Genomic DNA, 18,366 nt, shown 5'->3' with positions numbered 1-18,366 from the left:
TCTATCTATCTATCTATCTATCTATCTATCTATCTATCTATCTAGCATCTACTCTACCTACCTATTATCTATCATCTACCTATCAATCATCTGTGTATATGTATCACCTATCTATCATCTATCTCTATTTTTGTCTCTTATTTATAACCTATCATCTATCTATTGTTTATCTATCATCTATCTATCTTTCATCTCTTTCATCTTACTCTCCCACATGCATACTCACAATAATTAAATAAATACAACAAAAAGTATTAGTTAATTCGTGTCTGTGGCACACTTTTGCAAGGTGGTAGTTTAAAATAACAGTACTTTAAAATGCTGTTTATCTAAATTTTTCTTACCACAAAGCCAAGAGCAGAACTGATTTGTCAGTGGGAAATGCGAAGCATTAAAGGACATTATACTGAGTTGCAAACAAGTTGTTCCGACAGGATAACTTTATTCCTCTGCGCAGGGTGTCCCCAGTCAGGGTTGCTCTGTGTCTGCTGTGGAGTGGATTGTAGTCTTCTACTCATGAAAGGCCACACCTAGGCCTGCACTCTGCCTTGGCTTGTTTATTTAGCATGGAGGCCTATAATACTTTTGACTCTCTTGGGGATTCTGTGGGCCTATTTTACTCCATTCTTGGAGCCTACAGAGTAATCTTCTCTGGATTTGCAAAGAACTTCAGAAATCCTTACTTCCTATTCTGCTTTTTAAAATGTGTTTAATTAAAAGAAAAAGCTGCCTCTCTAATTTGTAATTTTATTATCTGGATACAGCAAACCCATTAACACGTGTCCTCTGGAGTTTCCACCATGGATTCACTTCTCTTTAAATGCTTTTGCCTGTGTAGCCTAAGTGACCCTTTGTGTGTGTGTTGACAAAGTGTGTGGTGATGGCTGCTGGTTCTGTGTTGGTTCTAACCCTGGTCCCTCCAAGCACAGCAGCCCTTTATCTATCCCCTCAACGCTATTTCATCCGTGTTTTACATCCCTAGTCCTCATTCCCTGCCCATGTCTCAGGTGCCTTCTATGAGCATGTCTTTACCTCTTGGCTTTTGTAAAATATATACAGTTTCTCATATGGATCTGGTCTCGGTTTACATCATTCTGTTTGGGTGGTTTTTGTTTTTGAGACAGAGTGTCATTTTGATCAGGATGGCCCCAAACTCACTCTGTGGTCAGGATTGACCTTGATCTTCTGACCCTCCTGCCTCCACCTACCTAGGGTCTCCATGTCTTGAGTGCTGGGATTACAGACATGGACCACAATGCTCAGTTTCTGTAGGCCTGAGAATCAAGCTTAAGACCTCATGCATGCACCACAGAAATGGCATTTTAAGCTTTCGGTTTTAGAACATTATAGTATGAACAAAATAGAATAATACAAATCCCCTCTCCACTTCCAAGAGCGCAGTGCCAGTGGTTACTGGTGCATAGCCACCTTGTTTATCTCTGCCCCATTCACTCCCCTCAGGACAGTTAACTTCATCCAGAAATACCTCAGTATATGTAATATATGTTAAAATATGCACATTAAAAAAACTGAGATAGGATCTTACTGTGTCACCCAAGCTTTGCTCAAATTCTAGATCCATTTGCCTCAGCCCCTAACTGTTGAACTTTTTTTAAAGATAAATGTAGCATCATCATACCTCAAAGGGTCCTGACAGTAATTTACCATCAAGCTAGTGTTTACATTTTCCTTTTTTAAAGTTTTCTTTAATGATGTATTTATTTTTATTTTATGTGCATTGGTGTTCTGCCTGCATGTATATCTGTGTGAGGGTATCAGAACCCTGGAACTGGAGTTACAGACAGTTGTAAGCTGCCATGTAGGTCCGGGGATTTGAACGTGGGCCCTCTGGAAGAGCAGCCACTGAGCCATCTCTCTAACCCAAGTGTTTGCATTTCCGGTTACCTCATGAGTTCTTTTCAATAGTTACTTGAACCAGGACCTAGATGGGGGCACACCTTACATGTGGCCTGAATTCTTATATTTGTTGGTCTCTTTCTTGTTCTCTAGCTGGCTCTCATTGAAAACTTGTGGAGGAGCCAGCAACTTTATCCCCAAGTCTGGTCTGTGTAGATGGTCGCACTCTGGGGTTAGATGGGATCTGTCCTTTGTGTTCCATGTAAAGTTTTGGTCAAACCTTTGTTCTGAGATGGGCTTCCCTTTAGCTTTATGTTTAGTTGGTTGGTTGGTTGGTTGGTTGGTTGGTTGGTTGGTTGGTTGGTGGTTGGTTGGTTGGTTGGTGGTTGGTTGGTTGGTGGCTATCTGAGGGTGTGGGGGGCTATTTTTTATTTGGTTCTTATCCCTATATCTCCCTTCCAACCCTTATTCCACCCTAATCCCCTCCAGCCCCCAATAACTAGGTAGGAGAGAAAGGTTAGAGGGGAAAGGGTCATAGATCTCTCTAGGCTACTTCCTGCTGGTTAGGGTTGTTGGGTTCCTTGGAGCTGGTCAGGGTAATTCTCATCAAACCACAACAGCAGCAACCAGGAGCAGCAAGGGGAGCAGCAGCCTTCTCGGAGCACCTCCCAGCCCTCTCGGGGCTCTCCCATTTATACCTCTTCAGAGTCCCCAGACTAAACTGTCTGCAGCTGACAAATACCATGTCCCTCCTAGAGCACAAGGCAGTCATGGGTAATGGCTGTGGACAAACTGAAGCAGCCTCATATCCCACGCCAGGGATTAAAACAAAGACCTAATCACATAGCATAACTGGGTTTCTAAAGAAACTAACATTCTCACTACATTTGGTTGTCAGTGGCACTGGGGATTGAGGGAGGGCCTGTGCTCACTAGACCTGTACTCCGGCACTGAGCCACAGCCCTAGGTCTCGCTTTTGTCTTTGTTTTACATGACTTCACTGGTGAGGGTAGTCCTTGGTGTGTTGAGAGCTCTCTTTTTCTTCTCAAGTTGTGTCCCCACTGCACAGTAAACAAATGGCCCTCAGGGTTGGCCAGTCACCTTTTATCCACCCATCCATTGTGTACCTGGAACAAATGGCCCTCAGGGCTGGCCAGTCACCTTTTATCCACCCATCCACTGTGTACCTGGACTGCTGCCAAGACTCAACTGCTGTGATGTCTTGTCTTTGCTGTGATGTGGTGTCTTTGGAGAATGCGCCTGCCAGTGCATTGTTAGGCCATAAGGTTCTCTATGCTAACCTTGCCAGGCATCGCCAGACTGATCTCAAAAATGCCCAGTGGGTGTCACATTATCAATAGTTTGTAGTTATCTGATTTTGCCATTGTAACAGCTATGAGCTATGTTTTATTTAATTTATATTAGGTGATAATTAATAGGTTTAGACTCATCCTATGATTTGTGGCTTATTAGGTTTCATCTATTTAAGTTGCTCTCCACAGTTTTGCTCAGTTTTTAATGGTAGTTCTTAAACGGTTAACATATTTTAAGTATAAATCTCTGGTCGATCTAAACATTTTCAAGTATCTACTCCTGGTCTGCTGTCTGCCTAATAATTTTGCACAGTTTTTAAAATTATTGCTTGTTGAATTTTTCTTTCATATCTGGGTTCTTGTCCCTCCTTAGTAAATGCCGTTGGCAGCTGGTGTGGGAGTTGGTGTTCCTCTTATAGCGAGCAGCCTCTGGAAGCATCCCTGGCACGTGGGTGGCAGTGCCACCTCACCGTGTGTAGGATTTCTGTGTCTCAGTCTCCATGCTTCTCTGTGGACCTCTTTGTTATGAGCCAGTGCTACACTGTCACTGCCTGGGCCACGTGGTTAGTCTTGCTATCTCAGGACAAGGGCTTCCGCGCCAAGCTTTTTAAAGGGTGACTTAGCTTTTTAAGGAATTTTATTTTTCATAGTTCTGAAGTTTCTAGAAAAAAATACAAGTTAGATTTTAGTTGTGACTACACTGAATTTATAGATACATGTAGGCTGAGAGTACGGACTATCCATCTATTTAGATTGTTCCTGTTCTTGTAATTAGGTTTAAGATTCTTGCTCCTCCCCACTCTTCCTCCCTTTCTCCCTTCCTCCCCGTATCTCTCTCCCTTTCATATTAGTCTCTGACCTTCCTGCTTCATTCCTAGATGCTATATGGATTTTCTTTTGTTTTGTTTTGATTTTTTGATCTGTAACCCAGGCTATTCTGGAATTCATGGCCCCCAACCACGTAACTGCCCTGCCTCATCCTCCTAAATGCAATATAACACGTACGTACGTACAGCGCAGCACACACTGGGGATTCTAAGAACGATAAGTGAAAGGATACTTGTGCAATTTCTTGTTTTGTTGGTTTTTTTTTTTGTAACTTTCATAATATATATTGATCATAATCTTTGCCTTCCTCCAGTGCATCTCAGACTCGTACCCATGATCCTCCCTACGCAGCTTCATATTCTCTCTCTTAAGAAAGCCAAACACAAAACAAAACAATCATGGGTCCGCTTTATGTTAGCCAACTATTTCTGAGCATGAGGCCTGCCCTGGAGTGTGATTGATGTTATCCATTGTGACTCCACTAAAGAAAGCTGATTTTCCTGCTTCTAGCAGACGTCATGTACGAAGAGCCTCTTGGGTAGGGTGAGACTTTGTGTCCGCTCCCCTCTCCTGGGATGCTGGATCCTGTGTATATTGAACCTGAGCAGGCCTTGTACATGCTGCCCCAGTCTCTGAGTTTGTATGTGCCTCTGTCCTGGTTCCCTGCTTCTACCAACTCTGGCTTTACTGTCTTCCCACTTACTGACCTTGAGGGCAGGACTGCAATAAAATCATCCCATTTAGGGCCACAGAGTACATTCCTATAAAAAAATTAAAATGTAAAAGAATCTCAAGTTTGTTAATGAATGGACACACACTCCCTAGTCTGTGTTCCAGTTTCAAAATGACTTAAGTATTTCATAAATAGTTTTAAATTCTACATTTTAAATTTGTAATAATGTTTTCTTTTGCAGCAATTTGAGGTTTTTGATGATTGCTTTAGCATACGCAATACCACTTGGTGTGTTTGCTGGCTGGTCTGGAGTTCTGGACTTAATTTTAACACCAGTGCATGTTAGTCAAGTAAGTATTTGTGTCTGTATATGTTGTGGGTATTTTAGCTCATTTAATTTATAAATCATGGTGATAAGTTTTGGGTTTAGCTTCAGAGATTAGGTACAGTGTTGCCTAAATCATTGTTGCAAAAACAAGATTCCTCTGGGATGGTTGAAAACTTGATTTTTAACATCAGCGTGAGTTTTGCATTTCTTTGGCTGCTGTTAATACTGATGAACAGAAGAGATAAAGCCTTGGTTTTGGTAACTTCATCCTTAGTTCATCCTTAATAAATTACAACCGCACCATCTGATATAGTGCTATTCTAAGTACTTTCTTGTTTCAGAATTAGGATGTGTCCTTTTTATAAAACATAACTATGGGCCAGGCCAGCAAGAGAGCTCAGTGGGTAAAACCATGATGATCTGAGTTTGATACTCAAAACCCACATAGTAGAAGGAGAGATCTGATTCTTCACACATTGTTTTTCAGCCTGCACTTATGAATGCATACACACAAGCACACATGCATGCACATGCGTACACACACACACACACACACACACACACACTCACACTCATATACACATATGAGGAAGAATACCCATGAAATTAAACTGTTTCACCATGCTTGCTGCCTTTACTGCATTCTTTTTGCTTCCAGACAGCATGGTAGGAGAGGCAGAGACCCAGTGCACTGCTGTGCTGCCATCGGTCTATGAGTGAACAGTCTGGCCATCTGCTTTTAATGAGCATTTGAGTTGTCTCCCACTCTTCACTGTCATAGCTGGGCTGTGTGACCATTCTCATGCACTGTTCTCAATGCTCCTCCTGCAGTTCTTCTGCTTGTGTGTTTTGGAATGGAATTACTGCTTTTCACGTACGCCTCCTTTGACAGGCAATGTAAATCCCGTCCCGTGAGCAGCAGCTGGTGCTCCTGCTCCACCTCGAGAGAGCATGGGCTTCTTCAGCTCTGTTGGAAGCCTTTTCATAGACACACTAGTGACTGTGCCTTGTGCGCATCACAGGGACATCTAGACTGCCTTTTTCAACTCTTAGCAGATACTTGAACGTCCTATTTTGTGACTACCTGTTTGAGTCTCTTGCCCACTCTTCTTGCTGAAAAATAGAGAAGAGAGGTATGAGGAGGAGGCTCGCTAATTGACCAAAGTGGAGCCATTCCCCGCTGCCCCTGTAACCCTGGCTGAGAAATGGCTTGCACACCAGTGCAGGAGTGCCCAGGAGCTTAGTCAGTAGCCTGTCACAGGGTTAAAAGTAGAACAAAGACAGCAGAGGTGGAGTTGTGGTGTGGAGCCAGGACAACAACACCCAAAACCTTTCCAGGGCCTCACACAGGCTAGGCAAGGGCTCTACTACTGACATGAACTCTCAGTCCTCTTGAAACAGAGCCGTGCTAACTTGCCCAAGTCTGGCTTTGAATTCACTCTTTAATGCAAGTAGGCTTTTAGCTTACAGTTCTCCTGCCTCAGCCTTTCTATATCTGGCCTTACAGGCCTATCTGTCAAGCCAGGTTTTGTGAATATTAAGTGCATATTGTGAATATCCCTTCTATAGACAAAGGTTTACTCTGTGAACCATCATTAGCAAAGCTGGCAGCAAGCTCTGAAGACCACAGGCTTCTGTGACAGTGTAGCCCTCCCAAACAGAGGCCCAAGTCTTTTTTCTTCTCTACCGTAAGCACTCACAGGGCTGTCCTCCACAGACAGCCTGTCAGACAGAAAAGTCACCCAGCGTAGAGGACAACTAAAGAATGCACTTCCTCTGTTGATCACCCACAACACTCAAAGTAGAATTTAACAGTCCTATTAGACATGAAGAAAACTTAGAAATTATGCTCCATGTTTAAACAAGAAAAGAGTAATCAACAGAATCCAACTCTCCAATAATCTAGGTGTTAGACTTCTCGAAGACCATATTGCAAAAGAAAGAGAAAAAAAACCCTTGCTTGCTCCTAGTTCATAAGTGTGCATCCTTGTGTTCTCTTGGGGCAGCACACTAACCATTAAGGGCGTATGGTTGTTTGATTTGAACTTTAAATTAGTTTTTGTTGTTGTTGTTGTTGCTTTGTTTTTGTTTTCCAAGACAGGGTTTCTCTGTAGCCTAGCTGTCTTGGAACTGACTCTGTAGACCAGGCTAGCCTCTGATTCAGAGATCTACTTGCCTCTGCCTCCCAAGTGCTGAGATTAAAGGCCAACACTGCCCAGCCAAAGTTTCAGTAACTTAAATGAAGTAAAGTTACATCTTTACTTCCTTACCTTTTGTTCCTAGACTCTAATCTGTCAGTGGTCTGTTGGGGTTTTGAAGATCTCTGGGTTGGTTGAGCTCCAGAATGAGATGGAAGTATCTCATTTCTTGTCCTGTCTGGGATTTTAAGGGTTGAGGGGGTTTTTGTTTTGGTTGGTTGGTTTTGAAACAGGCTGTCAAGTAGCCCAGGCTGGCCTAGAAGTTGCTCTATTGTCAAGGAGGATGTTGAACTTGTGGTTCTCCTGCCTCTACTTCCCAGGTGCTGGGAGTGTACTTGGCTTATGCACTGCTGGGGACCAACTCAGGCCCTTTAGGTAACCACTCTCCCAACCAAGACACACCCTTAGTGCCAGAAGCAAGGTTTTGCTTGTATTAAAACAATTTGGGACATATTGTCTCTTTTCTTTTATTCAAAGAGTTCATACAAGATTATGGGTTTGAAGTCCAGGCATGGTGGCATAGCCTCTAACCGTAGCCCTAGGGAGGCAGAGGCAGGTGGAGCTCTCTGAGTTCCAGGACAGCCTACATATAGAGACCCAGTTTTGGAAAAGAAAAATAGATTTGAAAAAAAAGATTATGGGTTTGATCTTTTGTTCTCTAAATATTTGGTAGACGTTACTGTTTAGGCCATTTACTTTTCTGTAAAAACAAAAAAAAAAAATCGTTTTGAGTATCTAGTCTTTTTTTAAAAGTTACAAAATTAGGTCTAGAGAGATGGCTCAGCAGAGGACTCAGGTTCAGTTCCCAGCTCCTACACAGTAGCCCAAAGCCATCTATAATTCCAGTTTCAGGTTCCTCCGGCCCCCTTGTCTCTGCATACATATGGTGCAAATGTATAATAGCAAACATATGTACACTAAATAAAAATAGATTTTTTTAAGTTACAAAATTATTCACATATCTTCTTAATCAGTTTTGTTACATTGCTGGTTTGTCCATCTCAGCCTGGCAAAGTGCATATCATGGTCATCCACTCCCTGGTAATTTTGTTAGTCATTCAGAATATTAGTTACCCTGAATTATCAGTGTCTTCTCACATAGTTTTTTCCTTGAGTACATCCATTTGCTTTTTATTGAATGTTTCTTTTCTGAACATTCTGTTGATTTATACTTTCATCTTTATGTTCTTCTCTTTTCATCTACAGGAAGAACTTACTTTGCTCATTTTCCTAATTTTTAAACATAAGTGCCTCAGAGTATCTGTCTTAGTTAGGGTTTTGCTGCTGTGAACAGACACCATGACCAAGGTAGCTCAAAAGAACAACATTTAGTTGGGGCTGACTTACAGGTTCAGAAATTCAGTCCATTATCATCAAGGCAGGAACATGGCAGCATCCAGACAGGCATGGTGTAAGAGGAGCTGAGAGTTCTACATCTACATCTGAAGACTGCTAGCAGAATACTTGCTTCCAGGAAGCTAGAACTAGTTACTCCCTGGGCCAAACAAATGTAAACCATCACAGTGTCTTTGATTTTTTTCAACTTTTTAAATATATTAATTTTAAGGCTACTCCATTTTTCTTTAAGTATGGATTTCTCATCCCATCCCATAAGTTTAGTTAAGTAGTACTCTTATTATTATTCCATTTATGGCCTTACCACTCTGAATGTATTTAAGCTCATCATTATTTAATTTAAAGATATTTCCAGAAGCCATTGTGATGTGGGAGGTGTTTCTAAGGACATATCCTGTTTTCTATTACAATGATAACCTCTATAGATTTTAATTTTTGTTTAAAAATTAAAATAAGATTGGCAACAGGAATTCAGTGTAACCCAGGGTGACCTCAAGCTCACCGTGTAACTGAGGATGACCTTGATCCCTCTGTCTTCACCTCTGGAGTGCTGGGTCACAGTCACCTGTCACCATGCCCCATTTTATGAAATGCTGGAGCTCTAACTCGAGGCTTTGTTCGTGCTTGGCAGGCACCCTCCCAACTGAGCCACATCCCCAGCCCCATAGTCATTCTTCTTGAGGTTTATAGGAGTCTTTGGATCTAGAACTTGTCTCTTCAGTTTCTAGAAATATTTAGCCAACATCTCCTTAAGGTTTATGTTCTCCACTTTCTCACATGGCACCATGTGGGTTACACTTTTGCGGTGCATTTCTGATCACGTGCCACCTCTAACCGTACATCTTACACCTTTGCACTGCATTCTGTCGTTTTACCTTTCAATGCTTCTGACTCGATATTTTATCTATAGTCTTTCCAACTCACCACATCAATCTTTAGCTATAATATACTATTAAACTCACCTGAGTTTTAACTTAATCGTGTCTTTGGGTGATACATTTCGATTTGTTCTGTTCTAGTGTACAGATTTCTATAGACACACTTACCCTTTTCATCTCCTAGTAATATTCATTTACAGCCTGCACCTCGGGCCCCATTTTCTGGCCTGTTTTGTCTGGTGCACTCTCATAACTTCTTGCTGCTTTACTGTGTACAGACGTCTGGCTGAGTGTCAGGCACAGACTATGTAAAGCGATCACCTGAGTGTCAAGAGGGTGTTATTTTCCTCCACAGGATTGTGGGGTTGGTTTGTTTGTTTTCTAGAAGGGACCTAGGGACTGCTTTAGTCTGTTTCAAGGACTGCAACCATTTAAATCTAAACTTCAGTCTCAGGAAAGGCCATGGCACTTCCAGTGCCCCCTTCCTGCAGTGTGCCTGTCAGGGTCCCCAAGTCAAGTCTGTTCTCACAAGGTCCTCATCCTACAGTGAGCTCTGATCTCCCATGTCTTTTCTTTCCTAGGTGAATAAGATGGACAACATGTCTATCCCTTAAATACATGTTCTGAAATAAGCAGATACCCCTAAGGAAAGTTACATGCAGACGCCCGGCCTGTCACTCTGGGTTCCTTCCCGGCCTAGATCATACTCCAAGAACTCTGCCTTCCACCAGGCTCTTCCAGGCTCCAGATAGATTTCCTCCCAGAGTCTGTAATTCTCAACCACAATACTAATCTAGATTACCAAGTGTGCCTGTCTCAGTCCACAAAATACATTAGACTAAGAAATTGATGGTAACAGAAATTTATTTCTAGTAGTTCTGGAAGCTGGGCAGTCCAAAATCAAAACACTAGCAGGTTTCATGTCTGTCAGATTCCTTTTCTGCCTCCAGATGCCCCTTCTCTGCTCCATCACACGGCACAGGACAAGGCAGCCCTTCTTTTATAAAAGGCCCCTCTTCTCTGTACTGTCTTACTGGGGATTTGTTTCCAACATGTGCACTAGACTGTAGCTGAGCCTTTGCCACAAGCTCTTGACCTGTGTTTTGAATGGCAGTCATTTCAACTGTACTTAGTTCTAATAAGGAAGTATACAAGTTTACTTAAATGATGCTGATTTTTGCATATCTGTGCCTTGTATTGCAAACCCTAAAAAGCCCTTCCTGGTATCTTTCTATGTTTAAAATCTGAAAGATACAGAGGTATCTGAAAGATCACACCAGGTATTAAAGCATAATTTAAAATTATGCCTTAATTTTTAGTTTAACAAAGGAAAAGGATCATAACTAGCTTGAAAGTACCGGCATCAGTCCAGCTAGGCCCACATTCTTGCCCAGTACCCAGTGCCACTCATCAGGGGATGGATGAAAATGTGTGTGGCTGTGCTAGAGAGACAAAGGTTCAGTGGGTAAAGGGCTTGTCACACAAGCATAAGGACCTGAGTGTAGGTCATCAGAACCTTGTAAAATCAGTGGTGGAGGCTGAGTCTGCAGACCCCGTGCTGCTGCAGTGAGAGGAGAGAGAATCAGGAGCATCTCTCTCCTTTGCTAAGAAGCTTGAACGCCATCTTAGCAGCCACGAACAAGAGATCCTGGCTCAAAGTAAAAGGCAGGGTGGGACCAGCACCAGAAGGTGTCCTCCACATGTGCACCAGGACATGAACACACCTGCCCAGGTGCTGTAGAGATGCAGGTGGCGGTGTCAAGTGCCCCAAGTGGGCTTGAAGGCAGTGAAGAGCTAAAATGGGAGAAGCGTCCTGAGATGGAACCAGCTGCTAATGCTTAGTGAGCACTTGCTGTGTGCTGCTCACCAAGCTAAGTCCTGGGCACACAGTCTCCTTCACTGCTTTTATGTAGGAGTCCCCAGGGTCACTGAGCTCACCAGTAGCAGGAATAAAAACAGTTTCTGAGTTCAGCTCTTTTTTTTTCTATCTTCTTGTGTTCATCAGACTTGTAAGTGACAACATATTTGATAGAGCAACTTAATAGGAAACAAGCGTTACTTTGGCTATGGTTCTATAGACTCTAGTCTATGTTGGCGCGGCACATTGCTATGGGGGCTGAGAGACCCCGAACATTGTGGCGGGCAGCAGAGCAGTTCAGGTCCCATAGACAGGTGCCCAGGACAAGATACAGTCCCTAGGGACCCAGTAACTTCCTTCTTCCAGGTAGGCCTTACCTCCTAAGGCTTCCAGAACTTCTCAGGTAGCCCAGTATCTGGGGACCAAGCTCTGTCACCTGAGGGCTGGGGTATGTGTTGTATCCACGTTATACTACCAGCCTCTTCCTCAGCCCCACGTCTCTTTCCTCATCACTCCTCCCTCGTCTCTTATCACTCAATACAGTCTTAGGGATGGCCAGATGTTTTAGCAACAGATTATTTTATAGGAGTTTTATGTATGATGATTAGATTTAAACTTCCTGAGGTCTTGGACCATTTTTTTATCCTTTCTTACTGAGAGTTCTTAGCATTAGGCAGTACTAGACAATGCTAGTGTATAGCACATGCCTGGGAATATTTAATGGTATTGTTTTGTTGATTTAAACATTCCAATAAAAATTAATAGATGATAAAATTACATAGATAAATTTGTGTTTATTAGTTACACATGAATCCTTTTGTTTTGTCCATTTTCTCGAATATTTCCTAGACTTGTTGCCATTTAACTTGCTGTTAATATTGACTGAAGAGGATTTCATTTAGTTTCTCCTTCGTTGTAACATGCCAGTCTTGTATTAATGTTATTTTATTAATACACTAATTAATGTGTCTGCTACTTTGTTAACAGGTAGATGCTGGCTGGATTGGATTTTGGTCCATAGTTGGAGGCTGTGTTGTTGGGATAGCTATGGCAAGGTGAGAATATTTCATATCAAGCTCATCAGTGGATGGTGGGGATATAAGAAGTGGGCTTTTCGATATGAACACTATTTAGGAAAAAGCAGAAGAAAGGCCAGAAATGGCCACTTGTTGAGGTTCACAGCTACAAGAAGCCTGCCTGGGAACAGTCCCTCCCGAAGTGGTTTCTGAAGGCAGGAAGTGTATTTCCAGTGTAATTAAGCTCCTTCTCTTCATTTTATTTGAGAGCAACATCCTCAGATGGGGCCACCCCAAAAAACTGATATAATTTTAAAAAATAATAAAAAAGTTAAAGCAGTAGTTAGTAAGAAGACAGTGTCATCCTCCTACAAAGGTGTGTTTTTGGTTCCCTGTCCTTGGATACGTAAGAATCGGAGGCAAAGAAATGTGCTGGATTTGGGAAGGTCTGGGACCAGCTTGCCCCACGCAGGCTCAGGATCAACCATCCCACAGAGGGAGAAAAAAGATGAGTGTCAAAGAGCTGTATGTCAGACATCTCTGGGTGCTCGTGAGAAGGCAGACCCCAATTAACAGGAGTGTCCCCGTGATTATTTATCCCTCTGTAATGAGAGTATCTGCAAAGGTCTGCAGTTTCCTTAAACTCTTTTTCATCCTAACCCATTTGACAACAAATTCTCAGAATGGGTTAGAAAAAGAGAGGGTTATTGTAAAACCAGAAATCTTAGAAATAAAAACATCATTCCTTCCCATGACGACCTCTGAAACTACTCTTGGTGTTTCTAAAGTAAGAACGTTATTAGTCCTCCAAGCCAGTACATCACACCAAGCCCAGCCAATCAGTTTGCCAGGAAGAAGCGAATCTAATTACATATCTTGAGGAGATCATAAACTTGAGGATACATAAACTTCTCAGTGTCCGACACATTGTGCTTTGCACAAGACAGCAATGTAGACCTTGTAGTTTCTATGAAGTGTTCCTGGGGTAATGCAGGAATGATGTGAAATCCAGCTCGCTTTATTTGGGCTTTTGTTGTTTTGTTTTGTTTTGATATGCTTTGCTTTGTTTTTGTTAGAAAGGCATAGAAGAATAAAATCCAAAAGCTAAGGTTTAAGCTAGGAAATCCCTTAACTGATTGTGAAGTACATTGTCCTGACAATTCTGACAAGAATCATTTACAGTCTTTCTGTTACAAATAATGCTTCATAAACTCAGAATTCAGACCAAGCATTTTGTATCTCCTTGGGGACACACCTTGGGGGCCAGACATTTTTATTAGGTTGTGGGATCCTCTGGAGTATGTAGAAGTGTCCCCTAAATGAGACCAAACCTTCAGTAAGCAAGTAGTCCGTTCTTCCCACCTGCAAGTGGTGGCAGCTCTCACATCATGAGTCACATATTCCAGAAAATATCAACAAACATGATCAATCACATATCAAATAAATGTGGGAAAGGAATGAGGAGGAGGTGGCTAGTATTGAAGGGCTACTAAGGACAGCTGCATAGAGTAGACATTGCAGTCAGTTTAAGGCAGAATGGAGAGGTCATATTGAGGACATATTGAGGTCATATTGAGGACATTTCTATAATAGAAATAATTCCGAAGGATAGAATAGCTGTATTTAGGCACAGCCAGAGCTGTGATAGGAAGAAAGGCAACCAACGGAAATGGGAAGAGAGGTGAAGGGCGTGGTTTTTAGTTGATGAGGATTCAGGAAAAGGGTAGTGAGTTTTGAGACATTAAAATGCTGTAAAAAGTTCCCGGCTTGATGAGGCATAACATCCAGCATCCTCCTCAACCCCACCTCAACCCCACCCCAACCCCAGACTGCTGTTCAGGTCTCATTGTCTGCACCAGGCTGGCCTTGAACTCTACCCTCCTACCTTGGCTTCCTGGGTGCTAGGATTATAGCCATATGTTGCCACAACTTCACTGTATTCTTGCTCTTAGAAAGTTTGCAGTTTAGTAAAAAGATGTAAAATAAACAAATAATTTCCAACAGAGAAAAGTCCTTTCAGGGATCTAAAGCAGAATGCAGGGGAGGACTTGAGTGAGCATGAAGGGCCATGTTTGAACAAGACCTGGATGAGCAGAGCAGGAGGGGACCACACGAGGTCTGCAGTGTTAGTGTTACCAGCAGAAAGGCCTCTACAAGGAAGTGCTTAAGTTAAACCCTGCTGTGGAAACCAGCCTTCACATGGATGAGAACCAGAACACAATTACCCGACTGGAAAAGGGGGCAGGAGGGCAGAACAGGGCCAGGTCCTGCTGGAGGAGGGGTGCTCAGAGGTGCTTGTGTGCATGACAGGGGTGTGAGTTTTGGAAGAACTAACTTTGCATTTCAATGTCAACTCTAAAACTGAGCTGATGTGTATTCATTATAAAATGTTTTAAAAGCATAAAAATAGAATAAAAGTCAATTTAAAATTCTATTTTGTAAGCTGTAGACTCCAAAGAAGTTTATATTTTATAAGAGGGAAAATTATTATGAAAGCAACATAAAGAAGGAAATATATATTCATAATTGGCTTTTAAAGTTATGCAGTGAAAATTCAAGAAATAGTTGCTTAGAGAAAGTATGGTGTTAATTTAAACAACACTGAGAAGTCTAGCTAGGATTGATTTGATATTGTTTCTTTTCAGGTTTGCAGATTTTATCCGGGGTATGCTGAAACTGATTCTTCTCCTCCTGTTTTCTGGGGCCACACTGTCATCCACATGGTTCACCCTGACCTGTCTGAACAGCATCACCCACTTGCCTTTGACAACAGGTGAGCACAGCTTGCTTTTGAGCTTGGGGTAAATATTTTCAGTTCACAGAAAAGTGCGTCCTCTGACGGTAGGGCCCCGTCCTGCTGTCTGTGGTTGTTCTGGATACAGAAACTGGCTATGGAGACATCTCAGTTGGCAAAGTCCCGGTGGATAAGCACAGAGATCTGAGATCAGATCCCCATAACCTGTGTAAAGTGGTGAGAATTAGAGGCTAGAGATGTGGCCCAGCTCTGGCAGAGGACCCAAGGTCAGTTCCTGGCATGCGTGTCAGGTGACTCACAGCCACATGGAGCTCCAGCTCCGGAGGATCCAACACCTCCAGCCTCCAAGGGCAGTTGGACTCATGTGTATATACCCATGCCCATACACAAATTTTAGAATAGTTTTGTTGTTGTTTAAGGTTCAGGGCTCAGATGCAGGCAGATCCATGAACCTTATGGGATAGACAGGCTGTCCCAATGAAGGGACTTTAGGCCCAATGGAAAACCCTGTGTCAAAAAATAAAGTGGAATCGGATTGAGGAAAGACACCTGTCTTAGTCAGGGTTTCTATTCCTGCACAAGCATCATGACCAAGAAGCAAGTTGGGGAGGAAAGGGTTTATTGAGTTTACATTTCCACGTTGCCGTTTATCACCAAAGGAAGTCAGGACTGGAACTCAAGCAGGTCAGGAAGCAGGAGCTGATGCAGAGGACATGGAGGGATGTCCCTTACTGGCTTGCTTCTCTTGGCTTGCTCAGTTTGCTTTCTTATAGAGTCTAAGACTACCAGCCCAGGGATGGCACCACCCACAAGGGGCCCTCCCCCCTTGATCACTAATTGAGAAAATGCCTTACAATTGGATCTCATGGAGGCATTTCCTCAACTGAAGCTACCTTCTCTGTGATAACTCCAGCTTGTGTCAAGTTGACACAAAACCAGCCAGTACAACACCCAAAATCAAAATCAACTCTACATGTATATAAGCTTATGTACGTACATGAGCAACTGCACACATATGTGTACATGCCACATGTGTGTGTGTGTGTGTATGTGTGTGTGTGTGTACCCAGATGAGAAGAATCCAAGAAATAATTGAATATTTTGCATAGGGAACTGTCCTCTTTATAGTATCTCATTTATCATGAAAACGCTTACTTTTGTATAAAATTCACACCAGAGCATAAGATAATTTTCTCCTGTTTATAATTGTTACTCAGCAGTATGGTAGAGGGAAAGCACGGTTGTATCTGAAGCATGCCTGCACACAGTCTCTACCCTGGCCTGGTGCCTTATTTTATATGGAGTCATCACATTTTCTGCATAAAGCAGGATTTCTGGTTTTAGGAAGCTATAGCCACCTTACATAGTTTGTGTAAATAACAGAAATATTTATAGTTGCTATTATTTCTACTATCATTACTAATGTAAGTTCTGAGGTTTCCCTGTTGTTGCTGTAGTAAGTTACAGAAATGCAATGGCTAACAACAGCACAGATGGTTACCATGCATCCCTGTGGAGTGGGAAGAGATCTGCCATGGTGTCTGGGCTAAAAGCATCATGGGGACTTTCCTCACCTCTGGGGGACGTCAGCCCTGTGGCTTCGCTCACAGTTGCATCTGGACCTTCTGTCCCACCTCCTTGCTTTCAGGGATTCTTGGCTTACAGTGGGCCCACTCAGATATCCAGGATAATCTCCCAATTTCAGACTCCAGTTATTAGCAACCTTAATTCTATCTCAGACTTAATCCTCTCTTCCCTGTAAGGTAACACATGGATAAATTCCAGAGACTGAAACATCAATCTTTAGGGGAGAGAGGCATCATTTCACCTACCAGGGTCTTACCTGGACTCCTGTGATGGCTTACTAAGGAAGGCAAGGACTCCATGACTGTTTCTTCCTCTCTTCTAATAAAAAAATTGCTTAAGATGCAGGTATCTTACTCATATTGCAAATAATTTTTAGCCACAGTGGATTGTGTGCTCAATTACAGGATTATTTATTGTGAAGTACATTGAGGGATTAATATCATCCCAGCGTTTGATAAGTAGGAGTAAGTAAGCATCTGAAAGTTTTGTGAGCCACTTGCCCAGCGGTGTGTGGTCCACCCCCCCCCCAGCCCCCCGGCCAGTATAGTTTAGAATTTCTGCACAGCCTACTTTGGATCTGAGTCTGGTATTACAGGATCTGTACACCAGCAGCACTGATGTGCAGCCACTCTCACAGAGATGATAAGCAGTCATGTAAGGTTGGCAGACAGTGCCCCCACCAAATTCATAGAGGCTGTACTGGGTACTGACATCTGCTGGACTCTAGTCCAGGGAAGTTCTCAGTGTCAGTAGACAAGGGTTCCTTCTGATGATGTCATAGCTCTGAGAAGCTAGTTTATTAGCAGTTGATGTAGTAATGAGCATATCTCCACAGAGCTGATCTAGAGCAGGAAATGAGCTAGCAGTAATCAGTGTGATTGGGAATTGGAACTCTGCAGTTGCCCATCAGATGCACACACCTGTAGTATTGTGGTCATTCTCTCAGTCTATGGATACTACTCTTTAAATGGCTGCTGAGTTGTCAGGACGTTCACAGCTACTGAACTGCTTCTACCTAAGTGTGTGATCAGCACAATTGTTAGCTATTTATTTGGGGCTTGAAAACACTGTTAAAAATGGATGCCGAAGCTGGGCAGTGGTGGCGCACACCTTTAATCCCAGCACTTGGAGGCAGAGACAGGTGGATTTCTGAGTTCAAGGCCAGCCTGGTCTACAGAGTGAGTTCCAGGACAGTCAGGGCTACACAGAGAAACCCTGTCTCGAAAAACCATGCCGAACTAAGTAAGCATTAAGATCAGAGGTGGCAGGCTGACATGATAGCTCCATATGGAAACATGCTTGCTGCCCAGCCCCACAGCCTGAGGTCACTCTCCAGGACATTCATGTATACACCCACAATCAATCAATAAATAGTAGATAGATTGAATTTTTAGATGATAAAAAGAAAAACCAAAGAGTTTTGGGTTTTTGTTTTTGGTTTGGTTTGGTTTGGTTTGGTTTTGTTAAAGTTTAACACGTTAAATTCCTTCCTAATGCTGGAAAAGGAGAATGCTTCTCTAGCCCTCTCCAGTTCTGAAGCCTAGGCATCCAGTGTAATAATTAGACCCTGACTAAAAGCTTGTGACTTTTATATACCACTATTCCTACATGGGGTTTCAAACAATCAGGCAAGTGTTCTGAGTCAGATTTCTTTTTAAATGTATTTAATTGTATGCGTATGGGTATTTTGCCTGCTATATGTCTGTGTACCACATGCAT

The 18,366-nt window shown here is 42.6% G+C and overlaps 1 protein-coding gene and 1 non-coding gene across 3 annotated transcripts in view; both read left to right on the top strand.

Moving 5' to 3' along the window:
• Slc49a4 (solute carrier family 49 member 4) overlaps positions 1–18,366 on the top strand; it is a 76,775-nt gene that overhangs the window by 38,748 nt on the left and 19,661 nt on the right. For both annotated transcript variants that reach the window (XM_031363781.1, XM_031363780.1), the window contains exons 5-7: positions 4,913–5,021; positions 12,277–12,344; positions 14,951–15,078. In XM_031363781.1, coding sequence (XP_031219641.1) covers positions 4,913–5,021; positions 12,277–12,344; positions 14,951–15,078 — 305 coding nt within the window. The remainder of the gene's footprint in view (positions 1–4,912; positions 5,022–12,276; positions 12,345–14,950; positions 15,079–18,366) is intronic.
• LOC116086695 lies at positions 12,669–12,802 on the top strand. The gene has a single exon (XR_004117066.1). It is a non-coding gene; the product is annotated as a small nucleolar RNA SNORA38 (small nucleolar RNA).

The sequence above is a fragment of the Mastomys coucha genome, unplaced genomic scaffold, assembly GCF_008632895.1.
Source record: "Mastomys coucha isolate ucsf_1 unplaced genomic scaffold, UCSF_Mcou_1 pScaffold12, whole genome shotgun sequence".
NCBI classification, from domain to species: Eukaryota; Metazoa; Chordata; class Mammalia; order Rodentia; family Muridae; genus Mastomys; species Mastomys coucha.
The sequence above is the reverse complement of the archived record's forward strand: the minus strand, read 5'-3'. Positions and strand labels throughout refer to the sequence as shown.